This window comes from Carettochelys insculpta, chromosome 1, assembly GCF_033958435.1.
Source record: "Carettochelys insculpta isolate YL-2023 chromosome 1, ASM3395843v1, whole genome shotgun sequence".
NCBI lineage: Eukaryota > Metazoa > Chordata > Testudines > Carettochelyidae > Carettochelys > Carettochelys insculpta.
In genome coordinates, this window is record NC_134137.1 from 177,072,267 (window position 1) to 177,099,381 (window position 27,115).

Here is a 27,115-nt window from a genome sequence, read left to right on the forward strand (position 1 = left end):
CAGACCAGAGCATCCGCTGCAGCGTGCACCCTGAACCAGCCTGAGGCGATGGGAGAACTGGCCGCAGCCTGCGCCCCAAGCCACCTGAAAAAGCAGAACTGAGAGGCCATGTAGGTCTGGATTGGGCCACCCGGACCCCCAGCCAGACCTGATACCTGCGAGCCCCAAGGTGTCGGATGGACTTTGGGTACGTGCCAGGGAAAAGACGGGGTGGCCCAGGGGATAGAGAGGACCGTTAAAGGTCCAAGGGTCAGCGTGTTGCCATCTGGATTCCCTGCTGACCAGCGCAGCAGACCATGCTGCTGCAACCAGGCTCCCTGGGCTGGGACACGGTGGAACAGATGGGCCCACATTCCCCCTGCCACCCACTTACTGGATGGATGACAGTCTCCCCCTCTCTGCCAGCACGGGCAGAGTGGTGTTTGTTTGCTGTCCCACCCTGAGCTAGGGCCTGGGCAGCCCGTGAGACTGTGGGTTTGCTGCCCCGCCTTGCTCTAGGGCTTGGGCTTCCTTTGATGTGTGCCACCCTGCCCTGAGCTAGGGTCAGGGGCCACCAAAGACTGAGGGTTTGCTGTCAACTCTGACGTAGGGCTAGGTCCTGACTTGTGAGCTAATTTCCCCCAGCACCTGCCTGAGGTAAAGCAGGGGGCTTTGAACAGTTGCCTCTCACCCACCCGAGGCAAGATGGGAACCCTCCCCAAACGAGTGATTTGGGGGTTGTTTGGGACATTCCTGGCAGTGGAGCGGGATGACTGCCCACTGTCCCAGAAGGGAAGGAGCCCTCCAGGAGCCTGGATCCTGTCACAGGCAGCAATAAGCCAATTTTGTGGGGAGTACGTGGGAATGTGAGGATGCTGAAAATCCAACTGATAAAACCTAGCATTATAAAATCAATTTTAATAAACTTGATTTTAACTCATAGTATAGACGCAGCCAGTGTAAAGATAAATCCAAGATGAAACAGTCCGAAAGACTTATTTTTCAGAGAATATTGCTGATGACGATGCTACACCAGTACCAGCATCCTTGCCTTTTTAAAATTTACTCGAGAGATTTCTGCACCAACAACTGTGTATAATGTTTTAAAAGTACACTCATCCCTCGCTATCCAAGCACAGTCAATTCCCAAATTTCTGCTTGTAGGGGAAAACTTGTTAGAGCAGCACTAGATTCCCATTAAAAATACATGTAAAAGTCTCCAATTTCTTTCAAGTGCTTGTAACTTGACATAAACCACTTGGCCATTTCTACACATGCCACTTTTGAGCTAATAAACGGCCCGAAATATGCTAATGAGACACTGATGTAAATTCCCCACGCCTTATTAGCATAAGGTCACATGATTTGGAATCTGGAAGACATTCTTCCGGACTCCAAAACGCCATTTAGAAGCACGGCCTCCGGGGGGGTCTTCCAGAAGGAAGTCCTTCTTCCGGAGGTCCCTTCTTCCTGAATATTTTTGGGACGAAGGGGCCTCCGGAAGAAGGACTTCCTTCTGGAAGACCCCCCGGGGGCTGCGCTTGTAAATGGCAATTTGGAGTCCAGAAGAATGTCTTCCAGATTCCAAATCATGTGACCTTATGCTAATGAGGCGTGGAGAATTTGCATCCATGCCTCATTGGCATATTTTGGGCTGTTTATTAGTATGCCACGAAACGGCCCTTGAGTTTAGGTACTTTTCTGACGTATTTGAATAGTTGGGCACCAGAATTAGGATGTAGTATATGTATGTAGAGCAGGGATTCCAGGCCTATGGGTCAAGACCCAAACATGGGTCACCATTAGATTTGTTAAGGGTCACCAGCTGGGCAGTTCCAAGCTGCATGTGGCTGTTAGCCATTCGTAGTTTCTTAACACTGCTGCCTCAGGCAGGTATCTATCACTAGAGATAGCAATTACCTTAGGCCTAGGTGCTGAAAGCTTAGCACTGGAGTTAATTAGTTTTAACAACTGTTACCCTGCTGAGAGCAGGAGGGCTGGGGGAGACACCCAACCTAGCAGCCTCAGTGAATAGGCTGGGGGAGGAGGAGGAGTATCTAAGGCTGGGGCCATTTAGGGCTGCGGTGGGGCGGGGGGAGAATCTAAGGCTGGGGGCGGTTTAGGGATGCGGGGGTGGGGTGTAAGGCTCAGGAAGTTTGGGGCAATGGGGGGGGGTGCAGGTTTCCTTGCCCCCCAGCCAGGAACCCTGCAGCTGGAACAGAGCCAGCCACAGGGCTGTGGGTATCCCCGCTTCCCGGAGAGGGACCCCACAGCTTGCTCATATGAGAGGGGAAGTTCACTCATTTAGTGAACATAGGTGGGTATATGTGTCCCTCGTTTGAGCGAGTAAAGTACTCATTAAACGAGAGATGGGTGTATGCCAAAAATCTGCAAATCTTATTTGTCAATAAATAAATATTGGCTTAAGCACAGAGGTGAGGAAGTCCAAGCCACTGGCTGCATGGATGTGGGAGATCCCCCACACTGCACCTCAAACATCGACTCAGGCTTCACCTAACCCTGACATAATGCAAGGGATGGGTTTGCCCCCCTCTACACCAGGGCACCAGATGTGGGCAGAGAGGCTTAGCCCAATATGTTCCAAACATGGAGGGTAGTGTGGAGTGAGTGGTCTGTATGGGGCAATCTGGCTGTGAGCAGTTAGGAGAGAAGGGGGAGTGGAGGGTTTCTAGAAGCAGGTCTGATCTAGACGCTCCTTGTGGGAGAAGAACAAGTCCTATCTTCTCCTGCCTCCCACCCAGCCAGGACTAGAAGCTGAGCCTGATGCACAGCGGGAGCCACCAGTCAGGGCATCTCCAAGCCCTCTCTCTCCCGAGGCCCACTACATCCCAGCAGACATTTACCTCTCTGACAGCTCCTCCGAGCCCCCTCAACTACATGCTTTGCACTGCTGTGGAAGGGCTTCTGACTACCCTTGTGACTTCCCTTTGCTTCCCAGTTACAAAGTCGTTTTTCTGCAAGAAAGCAAAGAAATCTTGGGGACATGAATTTTGCATATGTACCATGGTGTAGAATTCCACCAGAAACTAATTCCTTCAGATCTATTACAACTCTAATACATGTTCTGCAAGTACACACTGTCTACTGAGATACACCATTTGTAATTATTTTTACATTAATGAAAATCCCTGTATTTACAACAAACTGAGCGTACACACCTGTAGGAAAATGGATACATAACATTTTGTCATCAATACAAAGTTCAAAACAATTTACACTAGATAAATACATAAGGAGCAAAATGTAAATGTAATATACTTAGAATTTATAAGCCCTTTTATATGACAGTGTGAACATAAATCTAAGTTTTTGTATTTTTTTAAATGGTCAAAGGTAGTTATAGGTACTACACTTATCTCTGAGTCTCACAGCTATCCTGTACTAGTAAGCAAAATAAAATCAGATATATATTATTTCTAAAGTGGTCAGTGAAATGGAATTTATGGAGAGACATATGCTGCTAAAGAACAATTAAATTTATATTTTGCAAGGCCTGAAACACTCTCCTCTCCAAAACATACTCCCCAATATCACACATTTTCCAGCTTTTTGACTTATGCACTGACCATTTTTAAATTAATCTGCAAGTTAAAGAAACACTGAAATATTTATATTCAAATAAAAGCTGTGTTTCCCATGTCTGTTTTCTTAAACCAAGGTAGTAAAAATTTTTTTTTTAAAATGGAAAGTCAGGAGCAAAGATGTTTTACAATTATATCAGAAAAACAAACAAAAAACATGGATTAAATGTACCCAATTATGCCCAGGAGTGCAGCACCATTTGTATCTTAAGAGACTTACATCTGCTCACAAGGCTGAATTTGGCCCTATATATTCCAAAGGGTCAAAGTAACTAGCACCATTACTAGAACACACAGATGACCTTTATTAACCTTGTAATGAATTCTGAGTCACAAATCAACATATATAACAAATATAGCTAGAGGAGTTTGATCACTTCACTTCTTAACTCTTTTGGCCATTTACATGGAATTGGACTTTCTTGTGATTCTCTGTCACCCTTTCTCCATAGTATGGGTGTGTAAGTCTAAGAGTTCCCGTCCCTTTCTCTTCAAAACAGCCTTCCTCTCATGCTTTCTTTGCTTATCATTCCTCTCCTATTCTTATCACATGCCGGCTACGTCTACACGTGAAGCCAACATCGAAATAGCTTATTTTGATGTAGCAACATCAAAATAGGCTATTTCGATGAGTAACGTCTACACGTCCTCCAGGGCTGGCAACGTCGATGTTCAACTTCGACGTTGCGCGGCACCACATCGAAATAGGCGCTGCGAGGGTACGTCTACACGCCAAAGTAGCACACATCGAAATAAGGGTGCCAGGCACAGCTGCAAACAGGGTCACAGGGCGGACTCAACAGCAAGCCGCTCCCTTAAAGGGCACCTCCCAGACACACTTGCACTAAACAACACAAGATACACAGAGCCGACAACTGGTTGCAGACCCTGTGCCTGCAGCATGGATCCCCAGCTGCCGCAGCAGCAGCCAGAAGCCCTGGGCTAAGGGCTGCTGCCCACGGTGACCATAGAGCCCCGCAGGGGCTGGAGAGAGAGCATCTCTCAACCCCCCAGCTGATGGCCGCCATGGAGGACCCGGCAATTTCGATGTTGCGGGACGCGGATCATCTACACGGTCCCTACTTCGACGCTGAACGTCGAAGTAGGGCGCTATTCCGATCCCCTCATGAGGTTAGCGACTTGGGCGTCTCACCGCCTAACGTCGAAGTTAACTTCGAAATAGCGCCCGACGCATGTAGCCGCGACGGGCACTATTTCGAAGTTAGTGCCGCTACTTCGAAGTAGCGTGCACGTGTAGACACAGCTGCCTAGTCCACTCAAGTGCACAATTTTCAGGCTACCCTTGAGTCCCAAGTTCATCTTTCCCCTAATTTCTTCCACACACACACTGTCCATTCTCTATTGCCTGCATGCACCCCGCTCAATATATAATTTTCCATTACCTGGATCATCTTTTCTTCCATCTCTGCATGACCAACCATTTCCAAACCACAGATCAGACAGGGACAAACACGCAAAACATATACTTTTCCTTTCAGTTTGTGACTTACTTGCCAGTCCCACTGCACTTCTGCCATCTTTATGACTGTCACACATGCACATTAGTTTCTCCTCTTCAATTCCCCAGATGTGTTTCTAATGGCACTAAGAGTACTTCCCAAGTACACTTCTGAATCAGCTTTGCTCCTGAAACACCAATCAATAGCTCTTCTTTAACATTCCCTCCTTTCACGACTTCAATTTTCTTTGTTTATACCCTCAAATCATCATCTTCAAACATAGATGCCTGCTCTGATAACATATTTACCAGTCTGTCTTTGCTGTCAGCTCAAAGGGCCAGATTGTTAGTATATGTTAGATTCCTCTGGGTCTCCAGAAATCTAGTTTTCCTACTAATTAACTCTACAACTATGATGAAGAAAAGGTGACTCATAGAGCCTTGTCTCTGTCCCTCTGTCACCTCAAATCTCTGGAATGCCATGTACTGTTACCAGTTTAGCTTCTGACCCTTGATGGAACGCCCCATCATCTCTGCTTCTTGAGGACCTTTCCCCATACAGCTCAGTGGCCGTGTCTACGCCATACCAAAACTTCAAAATGGCCATACAAATATAGAACAAGGGGATTTTGAAGTTGTCAGGGTCCTTTCGAAAAGGACCTCTGTCTGGACGAGCCGTGCAGCGGTGAGCCGTGGCAATCTGGAAGTGCCGCGCGTGGCTGCTGGCATTCTAATGAGGTGCTGAATACGTATTTCAGCGCTTCATTAGTAAACTTCGAAATGGCCATTTGCATGGCCATTTCGAAGTTTTGGGATACTGCAGACATAGCCAGTTTTACAAACACCAGCTCACACAGAACCTAATAATGTTCTCTCAAGATCAATAAACCCAGTAGTTTCACACTCAATTCGTAGTTTCCTTCAGTTCTATTTCATTTGCATCTAGAGTATTCCTTCCCTTCCTAACACCTATATTTTCCTCCACCTTGCACCTCAACCTTGCCTCTAGAGCTCTCTCGAGCACTTTTAAGAAGCTCTTTTAACAGACGGATGCCACAATAGGTGGCTGGGTCATTTGTACCACACCTTCCCTTCCAAAGAAGCAAAATCAATCCTGTTCTCCAGCCATGTGGTTTCATAACTTAATCCAGCAAGCACACAGTAATCTTTATAGCCACATTTCTTCCCTATTCAGACTGTCCTGCATTCAGTATGCCTTCATCACATCAACAGTTACTTCATCTTCACCAGCTGCTTTACCAGTTATCTTATTCAGTGGCTCTACCACCTGTTCTACAGAGACTGATATCTTTTGAGGCTCCACAATGATTGTTGGTGGATGCTGCACTCACATCTCAGTCTTATCATTTAACAGACTTTGGAAATATTTTCCCATACTTCTAACATCTCGTTAGATTTAGTTACAACACAGACAGCTCTCACCCTTCACAAATAAAAATTTCTTCACATCTTGTTTTTCAATATTCCCCATTTTGACAATCCAAAAACTGATTTACAAACCACATTCCTCCAATTTTCTGAATAATTCCTCAATTAGCCTCCATTCTTGCCTTATCAATCACCTTTATAGACTATTCTGCCTCTGTGTATGCACAGTTACCAATGGCTCCCAATCAAGCTAGAAAGAATGTGGGGTCCCATACAGCTATGTCCTGTGTCCAATTCAGTATCTTCATATATAAGTTGATAATGGCATACAGAATACACTCAGGAAGTCTGTGAATCAGGGATGTCAAAGTTTAACTGGTTAACCAGTATGGGCTGGAGCAGCACCCTGCCTGCTGTGAGTAACCCCACTGGCAGTGGCCCCTGGGGGGGAGGGGCAGAAGGGAAGAGGGTGATGGTGACTGGGGAGGCTGCTCCAAACTAGCTGAGCTGGACCAACCCCCTTGCCACAGACAGGGGCTTCTCTGTTCAGGCTGGAGCACCCCTATCCACAGTGCACCGGGTCCAGAGATGCTTTGGCTCAGCTGGAGCATCTGGGCTGTAGCAGCCCTGGTCCCCAGTGTGCCATAAGTGGGAGCACACCAAGGCAGCCACTCCTGCCTGGCCAGATCAGCCCATCTGCAACAGGGTAGCCACCTGCCTAGCCACTCTCCCCTAGTTAATCAGTTAACCAGTTAAACCTAGTGCTTAACCACATAACCAATTAAACAGGACTTTACACCCCTACTGTAGATGATGCCAAGTTGAGGATATTTTGCAAGTATTTTGAAGGACAGAATTAGAATTCAAGTGGATCTTGAAAAACTGGACAAATCATCTGAATTAAACAGAATGAAGCCGATAAGCACTAAGGCAAAGCACTACACTAAGAAAGGAATAATCAATTGCACAAATTCAAAATAGGAAATGAGTGCCTAAGAAGGTACATTGCAGAGAAGGATCTGAGGGTTATAGCGAACCACAAACTAAATATGGGTCAACGATGTAATACTGGTGCAAAAAAAGAACAGGCATTCTCGAATGTATTAGGAGAGGTCTCATAAGCAACACACAAGAAGTAATTCCTCCAGGCCACTCAGCACTGATCAGGCCTCAATTGGAATACTGCATACAATTCTGGACACCTCCAGGAAAGACAGGACAAACTGGCACAAGTACAGTGGAAAGCAACAAAAATAATTAAACGTCTAGAACAGTGGTTCTCAAACTTATATGATTGGACATCCCTTCTTTGTGTCTGTAGTCATATAGCTCCGCCCCCACCCCTACAATACATATACCCACATCTTGCTCTGAAGGCAGAGTAGACAGCACCAGCTGCTGGTTGAGTGCCCGTCTCTAAAAGCAGTATGCAACCGCAGCAGCACAGAAATAAGGGTAACAATGTGAAAAGTGACATTCGTTGGACTTAAAACCCCATTGTCACCTTTACTTCTGTGCTACTGCTGCCACTCCAGGGCTGATAACTAGAACCACACTGCTTCCTGTTAAGGGACTGAGAAGGGAGAGAAGGAGAGACTAAATGTAGATGGCAGGATTCTGTCTCTTTTATCCTCACCTCCCAGGTGCACAAGGCACTTTTGCATGAGCCCCAAGCCACCAAACACACAATCTTCGTGGTTTTTTTAAAAGCAGCACACAACTCACACCTCCCTTGATACACTCCTGTGCTTCCATCAAGAGCCCACTCCGTGGTTTGAGAATGGGTGATCCAAATATATGAGGAATGATAGAAAAAAAATTGGTTTGTTTAGTCTGGAGACGACGACTAAAAGGGAAGGAGGGACATAACAGTCTTCAAGTACATAAAAGGATGTTATAACGTAAAGGTTGATAAATTTTTCTCCCACTGGGGAGAGCATAAAAAGCAATATTCTTAAATTACAGACAGGGAGATTTAGGTTAAACATTAGTAAAAACTTCCTATATGTACAGAGAGTTAATAAGCACAGCACAAGTTACCTAGGGAGTTTGTTAAATTGTTATTGTTAGTGCTTTTTAAGAACAAATCAGACAAATACTTGTCAGGAAAGGTCTAGACTAGAGGTTCGCAAACAGGTGGTCTGTGAGTTCTATTCAGATGATCTGTGAATGGTTCCCTCTATGGCAGAGGTTGTCAACCAAAACAGCAAGAAGAGTTTTTTTTTTTTTGTTTTTTTTTTGTTTTTTTTTGGAATTCAGTAAAACGCTCAGTAATTCAAGAGCCGCAATTCATGCGAATACAAGACAGTCTTTAATGAAATCAAACCATACATTTAGTAATCATTTAATTTCAGTTTTATTTCTTAAAATGCATGTTACCCTTCACAGCAGGAATGCTGCAAGCTTCCTTTTCCTTTTCAAAATCAAGACTGTTAGCAACATGATCAAAACACAGATACAGTATCATATCCCACAACACACTCCACACATTGAAGGGGAGTTATCTTCTGCTTCAAGATAACATACCATTTGTGATTTAGATATGAGTTGTTCATTGTTGGGCTTTTAGATGTTCACTGTTTACCAAAAAATGAGGTTTGTTTTTTCTTACATGCCGGCCTGCTGAGATCTCTTCTAGTCCTACATTTCTGTAATTTTATTATTCTTGATTGTGCCATTATCACAATCTGTTTTCTCAAACTCCTTGAATAATTCTCTTTCTTTTTAACTTACCTTGTACATTGGACTTCCACCACCACTTTGTTCACTAATTTTACCACACATTCTCCTATGTTACTTCCACCGCCTGAATTAAACATTCTTTAAACTTGCTCCAAAGGCAAAAAAAAAAAGTCTCCCCTCTTCTCAAAATCACGAATGCAATTTCTTTTCTGTTTCATCTTTTTTCCTGTTTTCTCAGGATGTGTTCAGACTTTAATTGTTAAATACCTTATGCTGTTCTGTCATATATTCACTTGGTACAAACCCCTAACACCTTTGACAGTTTTCATATGTTCTCTTATCAAAACAAACACCCCTCACTTTTTCAATGTAGTATCTTACCCTGTGGGAATCTTTTTTTTCAAACCATATATCCACCACAGAAAACCTGTTCAACAAACCTATTCCACTCGCTAACCTCTCCTGCATTTCTTTTACCAAAGCTAAATCTACCCATCGTTGTCTTCTATTGGGCGAACTTCACCAATATTGTACTGTGAAGAAGTTCTTGGGGTATAACGGTTTTTGCCCTGCGAGCAAATTTGGGTGGATAAAACTTGAAAACTTTGGATATAAGCTGATCTAGCAGAAGGTAAACTCCAAATCAAAAAACGCCACCGGATCACAACAGTAGGACAGAGCCAGAAGCAGCTAGCGTCAAAGTTCTTTGTGTGTCACAGACGCTTCACTCGAGTCATTTAAGAGACGCTCCAACATTCATAGTTACTGACATGCTGCCTGGCCATTTGTTGCCATTACCTAGAAAAAACACGGGAACTGCAACCTGGAATGTAGGTTTGCTTATGAGTAGGTCAGGAGATGTCGGTTTGGTAACAGCTAGGAGGAAAATCTGGAGAAAGAATATCAGACAACAGTAAAATCTTCAAAGATGGACTAAATACTTCTTTGGTCTGGAGCAAAAAAGAAAATGAGAGGGGTAGCTATCATCAAGAACCCAGAGCAGTGTTTCCCAATTTTATTTGGCCACGGAACCCTTTTAAATGCAGAAAAATTTTGCAGAACCCCTAATAGCAGTCCTGTATTTGGAGACGAAAAAGTAGACCACAAATAAGCAAGGATAATAATAAACAAATGCTAAAAAAGGATATGAAATCAACATTTAGTTTAATTGCACATATTAAGAACAAAAATCACATTTAATGTGCAAGAAAAATTCAGTCACCCACATGATCCAAGCTCCCTGAGAGCGAGTACAAGGATTTACAGGTATATAATAGGTGATCGCACCAGTGACCTCCTTCACTGTTGTCCTAGCACGCTTATGCACGTTTCCTCCCACCCACATCCCACAATCCCAACCCACTCCCGCACCCTCCCTCCTATCTAGATGGCTCACCCTTAGACTGTTCCTGCACCATCCCAGACCACTCTTGCACCCTAAAATCCAGACCAACACCCAAACCCAGCCCACTCCTGCACCCTCCTTCCTGTCCAGACACCACACCTGCTCCCCAGCACCTCCACTCCTGCACACTCTCTCTCTCCCCCTCACCCCACTTCTTGGTCCCACCCCAGGGCCTCAGTCTCCCTTCTCCACTCCCTTGCCCATGGTGCTGAAGCGTGAGAGGAGTGAGGTGTCTCAGGCAGGGACCATATTAGTGAGAGTTTGCTGACTGATACACACACGCACGCGCACCCCTGACACTGGCACTAGGTGTTCAGAATGCTATTTTGAAATAGCTGGGTGTATTTCAAAACAAATTTTGTGTGTAGCTGTATCATTTCAAAATAAGATATTTTGAATTAGCTATTTCAAAATATATTATTTCAGAGTAACTCTGTAGTGCAGATGTATCCTAACAGTCTTGCCACAAATAATAGGGGAAAATGTAGGCACGTGTTGTGGACTGTATGTAATTAGAGAAGGCTGATGTTTAAATTCATTTCTGTGGCAGAACACTCGCCTTGGGTTGTGTGTATTTCAGGTGAAGTCCCCATCTGATCAATGATGCTAACATCAGGGTGCAGCTGTGTTAGTCTGTATCTGCAATAACACAAAGAAAATAACAGAACCCCACTGGCCATCACCTACAGCCCCCAACTAAAACCTCTCCAGTGCAGCCTCAGTGATCTGCAACTCATCCTGGACAATGATTCCTCACACTCACAGACCTTGGGAGGCAGGCCAGTCCTCACTTACAGACAGCCTACCAAGCTGAAACACATTTTTACCATCAAGTATACACCCCACTGAAGTAACTAACTCAGGAACTAGTCCCTGCAACAAACCTCAGCGCCAACTCTGCCCACATATCTGCACCAGCGACACCATCACAGGACATAACCACATCAGCCACACCATCGGGGTTCATTCACCTACACATCTACTAATGCCATCATGTGCCAGCTATGCCCCTCTGCCATATACAATGGCAACTGAACCATCTCTACATAAAAGATTAAATGGACGCAAATCAGGTATCAGCAACAGTAACATACAAAAGCCGAAAGGAGAAAGAAGTTACTCACCTTTGTGCAGTAACAACTGTTCTTTGAGATGTATCCCCATGGGTGCGCCACATCTGGTGTCAGACTTGCTCTGGGGCCACAGTTCGGAGATTTTTACAGCCAGACCATGCATGCAGGGCAGCGTGAGACTCCTTTCACGCTCTTTTAGTTATGCACACAGTCCAGCCGAAACCAGTTCCTGGAAACCACCCAGAATCTGAAAGATACGAAAGAGAAAACTTGGGAGCGGGGAGGAAGGGTGGGGTGTGGAGCACACACAGGGACACATCTCGAAGAGCAATCATTACTGCACAAAGATGAGTAACTTCTCTTTCTTCGAGTGGTCCCCAGGGGTGCTCTACATCTGGTGACTGAATAGCAGAACCTTCTCACCCACAAGAAAGGAAACATACAGGAGGGTACTGGAGTTATTGCTTGTCAGCCACTGAAAGCACAGCTGTTGAGAGTGGACCTTCCCCTGCCAGCTGGTGCTGAATAGCGTAGCGTCTAACGGAAGTGTCGTGTGACGACCATGTCGCTGTGTGGCAGATGTCTTTTAATGGCACGCCTTTGAAGGCAGCCATGGAAGCCGCCATTGCTCTTATGGAATGGGCTTTAAGTTGGATAGGTGACAGTATACAACAGAGTAGCAAGTGGTGATACAAGAAGTGATGAGGTTGGAGAGCCTCTGAGATGATATGGCGTCTTCTTTGGAGTGGTCAACAATTGATACTTTCAACCTGTCTGTCTTACGGAATGGTTTGGTTCTGTCAATGTAAAATGACAAAGTCCTTCATATATCCAGTGAGTGTAACTTCACCTCGTAAGGAGATGCATGAGGCTTTGGGTAAAATGAGGTCAGGATTATAGGTTTGTTAATGTGAAATTTAGAGAAGACTTTGGGGATGAATGCTGGGTGGTCTGAATACCACTCCTTACTGAAGATGGTGAAAGTCAGAACAGCCATCAAAGCCTCCATCTCACTGACACTGTGAGCAGATGTAATAGCAAAGAGGAACAATTTTCACAGTGAGATACTTAAGGGACATAGTGGCTAAAGGGTCAAATGGGGTTCTGGAAAGAAATTGTAGGACCCAATCTAGGTTCCAAGGCAGAGGAACAGGTCGAGAAGGAGGATACAGGTTGACCAGACCCTCAAGAAAACAACTGGTGACCAGATGGACAAATGCCAGCCTAACATGGACAGTGTGCCTGAATGCTGATATTGCTGCAAGGTGCATCTTAAAGATGCCAATGCCAATCCCTTTAGTTTAAGGTGTAGAAGGTAGTCAAGGATGACATGTATGGGAACCTCCGAGGGGGCCAGGCCCTTTGAGGAGCACCAAGTTGTGAACTTCTTCCACTTGGACAGGTAAGTACTGCAGGTAGCAGACCTTCTACTATGCATTAGTACCTTTTTGACCTGTTCAGAATAGTATTGCTTGGAGATGTTGAGCCAACTATCAACCAAGCTGTGAGGTGAAGATTGTGCAGCTGGGGCGCAACAGAAACTGGTGGTTCTGACTGAGGAGATAAGTCGGGAAGTGGGTAAGGAGGATACAGAGACATCCGCCTTAGGAACAGGAACCAGTGCTGTCGGGCCTTTGCTAAAGCTATCAAGATCAGCCTGGCTCCATCCACAATGGCATTCTCTAGGACCCGAGTTACAAGAGGTGTGGGGGGAAAAGCATAGAGTAGAGGGCCTCTCCAACTGAGTATAAAGACATCGCCCAGGCCCTCCCGGGAACAATAATGAAGGCATTTTCTGTTTTCGAAGGTGGCAAAGAAGTCAATGCAGGGATGGCCCCACCTGTGGAAAACTAGCTGGAGAACATCAGTGCAGAGTTCCCTCTTGTGGTCTGGTGTGAACTGCCTGCTTAAGAAGTCCACTGCGGCATTGTTGACCCCTGGTAAGTATGAATCCACTAATGTTAGATTGTTGCGTATGCACCAATTCCAGAGGTGAATCACTTCTGTGCAAAGAGAGGGAGATCTCACCCCTCCTTGATGACTGATATAGTACATGCTGGAAGCACTGTCCATAAAAATTCTGACTATAGAATCACAGGTGCGACTTAAAAAGTGTTTGCATGCATTGAGGACTGCCCTCAATTCCAATATGTTTATGTGCAGGGTCAACTCATACAGGGACTATCACCCTTGTGTCGAGATTCCGTCCATGTGAGCTCCCCACCCTAGCAGGGAAGCATCTGTTTTTATCAGGAATGTCGGCAGTGGTTGGTGGAAAGGCATGCCCGAAACGAGATTGCCCCGGTTCATCCATCATCATAATGATTCTAGGATGCAGCCTGGCAGCAACATCAAATTGTGGACGCGGTATCTGTTGGGTGTATAGACCGCCGTCATCCAATGCTGTAGACAACGAAAGTGAAGCTTAGCATGTCGAACCACATATATGGTGGCAGCCATGTGACCCATCAATTGTAGACAAGTATGGATTTGAATCGTAGGCTGACGACATCAATAAGGGTCTGAATGGTGTGGAAACACTGGAGGGGCAGAGAGGCCCTGGTTGCGATAGAATCTAATCAGGCTCCTATGAATTCAATAGTCTGTGTCAGTTCGGTAACTGACTTCTGTTCATTTATGATGAGGCCATGAGATAGAAGGGTGTGCTTTGCAACATGAATCATATCGGGTGTGTCCGTGAGCGAACAACCTTTTAGAAGGCAATCATCCAAATAGGGAAATATTTTTGTCATCATCACCAGGAGGAAGGACAGCTCAGTGGTTTGAGCATTGGCCTGCTAAACCCAGGGTTGTGAGTTCAATCCTAAAGGAGACCATTTAGGGGTCTGGGGCAAATAGATTTAAAAAAAAAAAAAAAAAAATCTGCCAGTTATGGTGCTTGGTCCTGCCAAGAGGGCAGGGTACTGGACTCAATAACCTCCCAAGGTCCCTTCCAGCTCTATGAGGGGGGTGTGTGTATGATGGCAAAGGTGCACCACCACCACAGCAAGAGTCTTGGAAAATACTCTGGGGGCAGTCAAAAGGCTGAAAAGTAAGAATCAGTATTGAAAATGGTCATTGCCTAACATAAAACAGAGGAAACATCTACAAGAAGGATGAATGGCGATGTAAAAATGGGCACCTCGTAGGTTGAGGGCTGCAAACCAATAGCCTTTGTTTAACACAGGAATGACAGAAGCAAGAGTGACCATCTTGAACCATTGTTTGCAAAGGTATTGGTTCAAAGCTCGCAGGTCTAGCATTGGTCTCCACCAACAGCTCTTCTTGATCAGGAAACACAGAGAATAAAATCCTCTTCTACTGAACTCTTCTGGTACCCATTCCAGAGTCCCTATGAAAAAGAGGAGATCCTGCTCCTCCCTTAAAACAGTCTCATGACAGGGGTCCCTGAAGGGGGATGAAGCGGGAAGGGTGGTAGGAGGAACAGAGAGGACGGGGATGGTATATCCTGATACAATTATTTTCAGGACCCAACAATCTAATGTGATCTTGACCCAACGGTCATAAAACGGGCAAAGACAGTGATAGGATGTGGAGGCTGGTGAGATAATGGCAACCGTCAGGAAGTCTTCAACCAACCTGTCAAACCTGCTGTCATGTGGGTTAGGCCGGTTGGTTACAGCATTGTTGTCTCTGCCTATTGCAATTGTGATCGAAAACCTTTTGTTGATATTGTGGGCAATGGAAGAAGTAATCGTCTCTCCTATGGAAGGGGTGGTATCTTCAACAGCATGGTGGTGTGTACCTGCCCAGTGTACATAAAGGCTACGTCTACACGTGAACGCTACATCGAAATAGCTTATTTCGATGTAGTGACATTGAAATAGGCTATTTCGATGAATAACGTCTACACGTCCTCCAGGGCTGGCAACGTCGATGTTCAACATCTACACGCCACAGTAGCACATATCAAAATAAGGGTGCAGCAGCAGCCAGAAGCCCTGGGCTAAGGGCTGCTGCACACGGTGACCATAGAGCCCCGCAGGGGCTGGAGAGAGAGCACCTCTCAACCCCTCAGCTGATGGCCGCCATGGAGGACCCCGCAATTTCGATGTTGCGGGATGCGCAACGACTACACAGTCCCTACTTTGATGTTGAACATCGAAGTAGGGCGCTATTCCCATCCCCTCATGGGGTTAGCGGCTTCGACGTCTCGCCACTTAACGTCGATGTTAACATCGAAATAGCGCCCAACGCGAAGTAGCGTGCATGTGTAGACACAGCTAAAGTCATTCAAGAGTCCTTACTTGAGTTGGGGATGTCATCTGTGGTCGTGGCAATTTTTTTTTAATTTTTATCAAAAAGCAAACCTTCAACTTTATTTTGTAGTTCTTTCAGAATTCCTGAAGACTGCAACCAGGATGCACAACGCATAATGATTGTTGTTGTTGTGGAACACACCGTGCTATAAGCAACATCCAGTGCGATCTGAAACCCAGTTCTGGATGCAACATAACTCTCATGTATGATGGACTGTAGCATTGGTTTCTTTGATTCTGGAAGGCAGTCCAATAATGTAACCCATTTTGTGTAGTTCTCAAAATTGTGATTCAACAAATGGGCTGCGTAGTTAGCCATTTTAAGTACAAGAGTGGAGGATGAATAAACATTCCTGCCAAACAAATCTAGTCTCTTTGTATCTTTATTTGATGCAGAAGCTCTGTACTGAGATGGTTTTACTCTCTATTGAACAGCTTTTAGAACTTAAGGAGTTGGGTTGAGGGTGGCTGAAAAGAAAGTCTATGTCTTTGGATGGGACAATATACTCTTTATCCACCCTCTTACTGGTGGGTGAGGCTAAAGCTGGGGTCTGCTATATGTCATCAGCACCTTCTGTTATGGCATCATCCAAAGGTATTGCAATCTTTGAAGAGATGGCAGGTCTCAGATTTTTTTCAAAAGGAGTGATGCTTTTGTTGAACCTCTGTGACCTGAATGTCCTGGATGGCTGCTACCCTCTTAAACAGTTCTTAGAACTGCTTTAAATCATCAGGTGGTGAAAGGTCACCTGGAACCACTGCTTTGTCTGGTGAGAGGATGATACATCTGTGGGCAAAGCCTGCGGTGGCTCCTCCTCTGGAATCTGGTCCTTCTCTGGCTCAGATGGGGGAAGCGGTGGTGTTGTAGGCCGAGCTTCAGTTATCCACACAGAGCGGGTGGAATGCCTAAGGGACCAAACAACAGAAAACTGCTCTAGGGACCTAGCAGAACAGCACCAGTAGTCACAAAAGTAGTATCAGTCATGAGAATGATGATGTGAATGGTGGTAATGATACCTGCCAGGCGATGAGTACCTAGTGACATATTGGTAATCCTGGCAGGGATGGTGCAGACAGCAGATAGCACAGGACGATCTGGAAGAGGGTGGTGGAGACAATGATATATGTCACGAGTGATGAAAGGCTTGGTCAGGCTGATCCAGAAAGGGTGAGTGTAGCCTGTGGGAGGAGAAGGAATGGACCGGGGGGAGGGGGTCGTTCAGGGAACAGAGAACATATTGAAGGCAGAGAAGGAGTGCGCTCAGGAGAAAAGGCCACGCCAGGGGTAGGACTGCAATGCCGTTGTTTGGAAATGGACTTGTACGGTGTCAGGGGTCGCGCTACCAATGGTACATTTGGTACCAATGAGTTTCCTGGGAGGACTGGAGCAGATGGTCGTGCTGTCAGCACAATGTCTGCCAGTGCCGATGGTTTTGTTGGTTCTGACTGTCTCATCAGTGCCAGTACTTTGGGAGGCGCTGGAGCCTGCAAAGTCGGAGCTAGCAGTGCCTGGTTGGATCTTGGTTCCGACTCAGATTTTTCAGATGGAACCGTAGCCAAAGGCTTTGGGGATTTTGGCCACTTTTCCAAGGAGCTGCTCATGGCAGTGCCGCCGTCCTCTGCACTGCTTGTCCTGTCTCTAGATAACACAGACAAGGATTGAGTGGATAAAGATCTTGCCTTTTTATGAGACCCCATGTCAGGAGAAGAGGTGCTGCGCTTTAGAGCAGACTCGGACTGGATAGGCATTGTCTGGCCAGGAGGCTGAAGTGCCTTATCAAAGAGGATCATTCTCAGGTGCGTCTCCGTCTCTTTTCAAGCCTTGGCCATGGGCTTTGAACAGTGGGGACATTTTTGAGGTACGTGTCCCTCACCCAAACAGTGGATACATCTTCAGAGTCCATCCGAAGCAGGCATAGCTTCGTGGCACAAATCACATTTTTAAAAACCGGGTGACCCTGGCATGACTAAAACACTGAACTCAAATGAAAACATTCTTCTTATTCTTTTTCTTCTTTTAAAAAAGAACTACTAAAACTGCTAAGTAAACAACTAATTACTAACTAACAACTATGAATAACAATAGAACAATTAACAGGTATTTAACTAAAAAGCAACAGGCCTGAGGAATGAGAACACAAGCCTCACACTGCTGTGCATGTGCAGTCCGAACATCTACGGCTGTAAAAATCTCCAAGCTGCAGCGCCAGACTGAGTCCGATACCAGATGTGGAGCACTCACGGGACACCACTTGAAGAACACTTCATCCTCCTCGGACACTCAGTAGCAAATTTAAAAGTAGCCATCTTGCAACAAAGTAACTTCAAAAACAGACTCCAAAAAGAAAATGCAGAACTACAATTCATTTATAAGTTTGACACCATCAATCAAGGACTGAACAAAGACTGGGAATAGCTGCCCAACTACAAAAGCTGTTTCTCCTCTCTTGGTGTTCACACCTCTACACCAGCTATTGGAACTTTGCCACACCTTAACTCACTGAACTGACCTCATCAGCTCTAGCCTTCCTTTTGATTGGGACTCCCTTCTTTTCATGAGCCTATATATTTAAGAGCTGCTTCTGGAATGTCCACTACATGTATCTGATGAAGCAGGTCTTTGCCCACAAAAGCTTCTGCTCCAAAAAAAATCTGTTAGTCTACAATGTGCCACAGGACTTCTCTAATGAGACATACACGATTTGTATGGAAGGTAGAGACTGCCGAACAGGATACCTAGGCTTACCAACCATTGTTGTGATGGTAGCACCTTAATATTGGGTTTGAGTCTTTTGTCTAAACTGTGCTTTTGTAGTGTACATACGTAGCCGATCCATCACTGGAGGCAGTGCATGTTCAGTCTTGCATGTTTTACAACAAAAGTGGCAGTAGTAACAGAGGTAGCCATGTTAGTCTGCATCCTAACAAAACAAAAAAGCAGTCATGTAGCACTTTAAAGACTAACAAACTAACTTATTAGGTGCGGAGCTTCTTCAGATTTGGAGCTGGTGCTGTACTGGAAATGACAGTGTTTTATTAAACAGATCCAAAAATAAATAAAAACTGACAAATCAGACACATAGGACAGAACGGTGGGGTGCATGAAGGGTGGAGAGGAGGGGAGTGAATTACTAATTTGTAAGTGACTTGCCTGAGATCATTACAAATGTCAAAGATGGGGAAGCAGTCTTTGTAATGTGTGAGATAATTGCTCTCTCTATTAAGGTCAAGCCTCAAAGTATCGAATGTGAGCATAAATTTCAGTACAGATGTCTCCCTCTGTAATCTGCTGTTAAAATCTCTGTTGTAAAACGTACACTCTTGGGTCTTTAACAGTCTTTAAACTGCTACTTGACAGCTTTTTTTGTTTTGTTAAAAAAAGCAGTAGTCACCATGTGTCCTAAAAGTTGCGGCAGATGCATGTAGACACTCATGGGCTAAGACCTTATCATCACTGTGAACCACAGTGCTGGCAGTGATGCTTTCGCCTCCACTGAGTCCAGATGTGCTCCTATGAAGTCTAGTTGTTTTATTTGACTTAGGGGAGACGCATACGGTTGTATTTTTTTTTTTAAAAAAATCCCTTTTAAAACTTTAATAAGAAGTCCATACCCACAGATTCAAAATGGTTGCACTGAACGCTTATCATCCTTGCACTTGAAAAGGGGGGGACTGGCTCTCAGCCCTTGACCTACAAAATGCATATTTTTTCAGTGCCATCCATCCCGCTCACAGAAGAGTACTGTGATTCAGAGTGGGAGAAGATCACTTTCAATACAGAGTATTGCCATTCAGATTACTGACAACTCCAAAGTTTTTACCAAAATCCTAGTGATGGTTGTAGCATAATTGTGTACAAAGTGAATATACCTGCACAAAGAGAAGTTACTCACCGTAGTAACAATGGTTCTTCGAGCTGTGTCCCCGTGGGTGCTCCATGATAGGTGTCGGGCTCGCCCCAATGCCGCAGATCGGATCTTTAAAAGCACTTTCTGAGGGACCGCGCATGTGCCGGCGCGCACCGCTCCCCTGCGCACTCCCGGCCACGTGCGCGATCCGGTCCCCGCCAGTTCCTTGACCAACCGCCTCGGATGCTCCTGAAAAACACCAAACAGAGATCCGAAGCGGGGAGGATAGACAGGTGGTGGAGCACCCACGGGGACACATCTCGAAGAACCATCATCACTATGGTGAGTAACTTCTCTTTCTTCCTCGAGTGTCCCCATGGGTGCTCCACAATAGGTGACTACCCAGCAGTAACCCAAGAAAGGAGGTGGGTAATCGGCTTACGTGCAGCTTGCCCCTGAAAGGACCACTGTCGAGAGGCGGGTATCCTCTTGGAATACCGGTGTAGGGCATAATGCTTGGCGAAGGTGTGATAGAATGACCAGATCACCGCTCTGCAGATGTCTTTTAGCACGATGCCCTTGGAAAAGGTTGGTTGATGCCGCCACCGCCCAGGTGGAATGAGCCCTAGGTGGGGCCAGTAAAGGAGTCTTTCGAAGTTCGTAGCACATCTTTATGCAGGACACAGTGTGCTTTGAGATTCTCTGTGAAGAGAGACCCTCTCCTTTTGACCTGGGAGTGAGAGAGACTAAGAGTCTGTCCGTTTTCCGGAAGGACTTAGTTCTGTCTACGTAGAAGGCCAACGCCCTCCTCATGTCCAGGAGGTGCAGGCGTGCCTCCTTGCTCGAGCTATGAGGCTTCGGGTAAAACGAGGGTAAAACTATAGGTTCGTTAAGATGGAACTCTGAAGAAACTTTCGGAACAAAGGCTGGGTGCAGCCGTAAGGTTACCGCCTCCTTTGAGAATACCGTGCAGGGCGGCGTTGTCATAACTGCTGCGAGCTCACTCACCCTGCGAGCTGACGTGATTGCAAGAAGGAAGGTTGTCTTTATCGTAAGGAGATGGAGGGGAACCGTGGCTAAGGGTTCAAAGGGTGGTCCCGTTAGCGCGCTGAGCACCAGGTCCAAGCTCCACGATCGTGGAAGCGGTTTCCGAGGGGGGTACAAGTTTACCACCCCTTCAGGAGCCTGGTAACAATAGGATGGGCAAACACCGTGGGCCCTTCCTCTTCATGACGAAAACCCGATATAGCGGCGAGATGGACCTTCAACGAGGAGAGGGAGAGCCCGCCTCTCTTCAGGTCCAGTAAGTATTCTAGTATGACAGGTATAGGCACTTCAAGGGGAGCTAACTGCTTGGTGGAACACCATGCAATGAATCGAGTCCATTTCTGTTTGTAGGTCTTCCTGGTGGAGATCCTTCGGGTACTTTCCAGGACTTGTTGTACTCCCTCTGTACATGTACTTTCTAGGGAGCTGAGCCATGGATTAACCATGCTTGTAGGCGCACGCCTCGGGGGTGTGGATGTACTATGGACCCCTGGGCCTGCGTGAGCAGGTCCGGCGCTACCGGAAGGGGAAGCGGTGGATGATCCGACATGCAGAGAAGCAAGGGGAACCATTGCTGTAGATCCCATGTGGGGACCACCAGGATCACGCGGGCTCTCTCCCTCCTGGCTTTCTGCAGGACCTTGTGGATGAGCAGCGTGGGGGGGAACACGTAAAGCAGTGGGCCCTTCCACGAAATCGTGAATGCGTCCCCCAAAGACGCCCACCCCAGTCCTGCCCTGGAGCAGTATTGGGGGCACTTCTTGTTGTGCTGAGTGGCAAACAGGTCTATCTGGGGAAACCCCCATGCATGAAAAATTGGTCGTAGCACATCGGAGCGGATCTGCCACTCGTGTCTGAGTGCGAAGTGCCTGCTCAGCTGGTCTGCCTTCACGTTGTGAGCGCCTGGTAAGTACAAGACTTTCAATGTTATATTGTTGGCAATGCACCAGTTCCACAGCCGGACTGTTTCCGCACATAAGGCACGGGATCGAGCTCCGCCTTGTCGATTTATATAAAACATGGTGGAGATATTGTCTGTATTGATCCCGACTACCTTGCCTTGTATGTGGTCTTGAAAGTGTTTACAGGCGTTGAACACCGCTCTGAACTCCAGTATATTTATATGAAGTGACTGTTCCGTAGGGGGACCACAGTCCTTGCGTCACCTTTTCGCCAATATGTGCTCCCCACCCCATGTGGGAGGCGTCGGTGGTGAGAAAAATAGAGATTTGTGGTTGGCGAAAGGGTACCCCTGTTAGCATGTTCTTGGGGTTTACCCACCATTGCAGGGACCTGCGCACCTCTGTCGTGGGCGACACCACCCTGCGGACGGTAGGGGATGCCGGCTTGTAAATGCTCGCCAGCCAATGTTGTAGGTTGCGCATATGCAATCTGGCGTCCTGTACCACGAAAGTTGCCGCCGCCATGTGGCCGAGCAGCTGCAAGCACGTTAAAACCGGCACCGTGGGGCTGTATGTAATGACTTGTACCGGGGAACCGATGGCGTGAAAGCGAGCGTCGGGTAGATAAACCCTTGCTGTGATAGAATTTATGCGTGCCCCTATTAACTCTATGTCCTGTGTGGGGTCGATCTTTGACTTCGCAAGGTTGATGACCAGGCCTAACGAAGAAAACGTGTTTGCTGTTACGCGTATCATGCGTAGTACCTCCACCTTCGAGGCTCCTTTCAGTAGGCAGTTGTCCAAATATGGGAATATAAATACCCCCTGTCTGTGCAGGTAGGCTGACACCACTGCCAGGGTCTTGGTAAAGACTCTGGGGGCCGAGGAGAGGCCGAACGGCAGAACCGTGTATTGGAAATGTTCTTTGCTGACCATAAACCAGAGAAAACGTCTGTGAGCCGGGTGGATAGTTATATGAAAATACGCATCTTGTAAGGCGAGGGCTGCAAACCAATCTCCATCGTCCAGTGCCGTGAGTATAGAGGCGACTGTGATCATCCAAAAGCGTTGTTTGCGCAAGTACCGGTTGAGGCCTCGAAGATCTAAGATGGGCCTCCAGCCTCCTGTTTTCTTCTCTGTGAGGAAGTATCGTGAATAAAACCCTTTCCCTTGGAGTCGCTCCGGCACTCTTTCCACCGCCCATATAAGCATCACGTGGTTCACCTTGTGCTTGAGTTTCGCCTCGTGGGAGGCATCCCTGAGATGAGGCCTGGGCGGAGGTCTTGGCGGTGGGAGCGACTGAAAGGGGATCACGTAACCCGTGGCTATGATCTCTAGTACCCACTTGTCTGGGGTGATCTTTTGCCATTGTGAGTGGAACGGTCGGAGGCAATCATGGAACATTAATTGTGGATAACATTGCGCGATGGTAGTAATAGTGCAGCCCTCGACCTGTCCGTCAAACTTGTTGCCTTTGGGCCTGCCCCGAGGATGTATGGCCCTGTTGGGAACGTCGCCTAGGAGTTCCATACTGCTGTTGCTGTTGATGCCGCTCTTGGTCGTAGCCCCGTTGGTACTGAGCACGCTGAGGTTGGTAAAGGTATCGCCGTTGTTGAGGGTAATACTTTTGCTTTCTGTATGGAGGGGTATAAATACCCAAGGTTCTGAGTGTGGTTCTTGAGTCTTTACTAGAATGAAGGACCGTATCAGTTGACTCTGCAAACAACTGCTGCGTGTCAAAAGGGAGATCGACAATTTTTGCCTGCAGATCCCTCGGGATACCCGACGTCTAGAGCCAGGATTCCCTGAGCATGACCACTGCCGTAGCCGTTGAGCATGCCGCCGTGTCTGCTACATCCAGGGCGATCTGGACTCCCGTCCTTGAAGCTGCATAGCCCTCTTGCACGATGGCCTTCAGCACCAGCTTCTTATCTTCTGGAAGTGAATCCATGAGAGAAGTAAGCCTGGAGTAATTCTCGAAATTGTGGTTCGCTAGATGTGCTGCATAAAGAGAAGTTACTCACCATAGTAACGGTGGTTCTTCGAGATGTGTCCCCGTGGGTGCTCCACGTTAGGTGTTGGGCTCGCCCCGGCGCCGCAGGTCGGATCTTCCAAGCAGTTTCTGCCGAACCGTGCATGCGCCGGTGCGCGCCGCTCCCTTGTGCGCTCCTGGCCACGTGGGCGATCCGGTCCCCGCCAGTTCCTTGACCAACCGCCTCGAATGCTCCTGCAACACACTAAACAGAGATCCGAAGCGGGGAGGATGGGCGGGTGGTGGAGCACCCACGGGGACACATCTCGAAGAACCACCGTTACTATGGTGAGTAACTTCTCTTTCTTCTTCGAGTGTCCCTGTGGGTGCTCCACGTTAGGTGACTACCCAGCAGTAACCCAAAATAGGAAATGGGTAATCGGATCATGTGCAGCTTGTCCCCGAGAGGACTGCTGTCGAGAGACGGGTATCCTGTGAAGGGTGTAGTGCTTGGCGAAGGTGTCATAGGATGACCAGGTCGCCGCTCTGCAAATGTCTTTTAGCGCAACGCCCTTGAAAAAGGGTGTTGATGCCGCCACCGCCCTAGTGGAGTGAGGCCTGGGCGTGACCAGTAAAGGAGTCTTTTTGAGTTCGTAGCACATTTTTATGCAGGATACGATGTGCTTCGAGATTCTCTGCGAAGAGAGACCTTCTCCTATCGATTTGGGAGCGACAGAGACTAGGAGTCTGTCCGTTTTCTGGAAGGACTTGGTCCTGTTTAATTAGAAGGCTAGCGCCCTCCTCACGTCCAGGAGATGTAGGCGCGCCTCTTTGTTAGAGTTATGAGGCTTTGGATAAAACAAGGGTAAAACAATAGGTTCGTTAATATGAAACTCAGAAGAAACTTTAGGAACAAAGGCTGGATGCTGCCGTATGGTTACCGCCTCCTTGGAAAATACTGTGCAGGGTGGCGTTCCCATAACTGCCGCAAGCTCGCTCACCCTGCGAGCTGACGTGATTGCGAGAAGGAAAGTCGTCGTTATCGTAACGAGGCGGAGGGAAACCATGGCTAAAGGCTCGAACGGTGGTCCCATTAGCACATTAAGCACCAGGTCCAAGTTCCACGAAGGTGGAAGCGGTTTCCGACGGGGGTATAGGTTTACCAACCCTTTGAGGAACCTGGTAACCATGGGATGGGCGAACACCGTGTGCCCTTCCTCTTCGTGTCTGAACGCCGAAATGGCGGCAAGGTGGACCTTTAACGAGGATAGTGAGAGTCCTCCTCTCTTGAGGTCCAGTAAATACTCTAATATTACAGGTATAGGCACTGAAAGGGGGGCTAACTGTTTGGTAGAACACCATGGCGTGAAGCGAGTCCATTTCTGATTGTAGGTCTTCCTGGTGGAAGTCCTCCTCCTACTTTCTAGGACTTGTTGCACTTCCTCCGTACATTTGCTCTCTAGGGAGCTGAGCCATGGATTAACCACGCTTGTAGTCACAGGCCTTGAGGGTGTGGATGCACTATGGACCCCTGGGCTTGCGTGAGCAGATCCGGCGCCACCAGAAGGGGCATCGGTAGACGGTCCGACATGCACAGGAGTAGGGGGAACCATTGCTGTCGATCCCACGTTGGGACTATCAGGATCATTCGGGCTCCTTCCCTCCTGGCTTTCTGCAAGACTTTGTGGATCAGCACTGTGGGAGGGAAAGCGTCAAGCAGGGGGCCCCTCCACGAGATCGCAAATGCGTCCCCCAGGGACCCCGTCCCAGTCCTGCCCTGGAACAGAATTGTGGGCACTTCTTGTTGTGCTGAGTGGCAAACAGGTCTATCTGGGGAAACCCCCATGCGTGAAAAATCGGTCGTAGCAGATCGGGACGGATCTGCCACTCGAGCATGAGTGTGAAACGCCTGCTCAGCTGTTCTGCCTTCATATTGTGAGCGCCTGGTAAGTACGAGGCTTTCAAGGTTATATTGTTGGCGATGCAGCAGTTCCACAACCGGACTGCTTCCGCACACAAGGCACGGGACCGAGCTCCTCCTTGCCGATTTATATAAAACATGGTGGAGGTATTGTCTGAACTGATCCCGACTACTTTGCCTTGTATACGGTCTTGAAAGTGTCTGCAGGCATTGGACACCGCTCTGAGCTCCAGTGTATTTATGTGCAGTGACTGTTCCGTGGAGGACCACAGTCCTTGCGTCACCTCTTCACCCATGTGTGCTCCCCACCCTATGTGGAAGGCATCTGTAGTAAGAAAAACCGATATTTGTGGTTGGTGGAAGGGTACCCGTTAGCATGTTCTTGGGATTTACCCACCATTGCAGGGATTTGCGCACCTCTGCTGTGGGCGACACCACCCTGTGAACAGTGTGTGCTGCCGGTTTGTGTACACTCGCCAGCCAGTGCTGCATGCTGTGCATGTGTAACCTGGCGTTCTGTACTACGAACGTCGCTGCTGCCATGTGGCCCAGCAGCTGTAAGCACGTCAGAACTGGCACCGTAGGGCTGAAGGTGATGACTTGCACGAGGGAGCCGATGGCCTGAAAGCGTGTCTCTGGCAGATACACTCTCGCTGTAATAAAATTTATGCGTGCCCCTATGAACTCTATGTCCTGTGTGGGGTCTATCTTTGATTTTGCCAGATTGATAACCAGGCCAAGCGAAGAGAACGTGCCTGCTGTGACGCGTATCATGCGTAGTACCTCTTCCTTCGAGGCCCCTTTGAGTAGGCAGTCGTCCAGATACGGGAATATAAATACCCTGTCTGTGCAGGTAGGCTGACACCACTGCCAAGGTCTTGGTGAAGACTCTGGGGGCCAAGGAGAGGCCAAACGGTAGGACCTTGTATTGAAAATGTTCTTTGCCTACCATGAACCGGAGGACTCGTCGGTGAGCCGGATGGATAGTTATGTGGGAATACGCGTCTTGTAAGTCGAGGGCTGCGAACCAATCTCCATCGTCTAGTGCCGTAAGGATGGAGGCGATTGTGATCATCCGAAAGCGTTGCTTGCGCAGATACCGGTTGAGGTCTTGAAGATCTAAGATAGGCCTCCAGCCTCCTGTCTTTTTTCCATGACGAAGTATCTCGAGAAGAACCCTTTCCCTTGCAGTTGCTCCGGCACTCTTTCTACTGCCCCTATGAGCATAAGATGGTCTACCTCCTGCTTGAGACTCGCTTCGTGGGAGGCATCCTGCAGGTGGGGCCTGGGTGGAGGTCGTGGCGGTGTGAGCGACTGGAAGGGGATCGCGCACCCCGTGGCTATGATCTCCAGCACCCATTTGTCTGTGGTGATCCTTTGCCACTGGTCGTAGAATGGTTGGAGGCGATGGTGGAATAACAGCTTCGGATGACATTATGCGATGGTAGTGATGGCGCAGCCCTGGATCTGTGTGTCAAACTTGTGGCCTTTGGCCCTACCCCGAGGACGCACGGCTCTGTTGGGAACGTCGCCTGGGAGTTCTGTATTGTTGATGC

At 47.5% G+C, this 27,115-nt stretch overlaps 1 protein-coding gene across 6 annotated transcripts in view; it reads right to left on the reverse strand.

Moving 5' to 3' along the window:
- Nucleotides 1-27,115, reverse strand: part of DYRK1A (dual specificity tyrosine phosphorylation regulated kinase 1A) — a 158,635-nt gene that overhangs the window by 65,383 nt on the left and 66,137 nt on the right. For 2 of the 6 annotated variants that reach the window (XM_074996094.1, XM_074996086.1), the window contains exon 1: nucleotides 11,641-11,836. The exons of the other annotated variants lie outside the window; for them this stretch is intronic. In XM_074996094.1, the coding sequence (XP_074852195.1) occupies nucleotides 11,641-11,752 (112 nt within the window). In that variant the 5' untranslated portion in view covers nucleotides 11,753-11,836. Of the gene's footprint in view, nucleotides 1-11,640; nucleotides 11,837-27,115 lie in introns of those variants that run through there. 6 annotated transcript variants of the gene reach the window in all.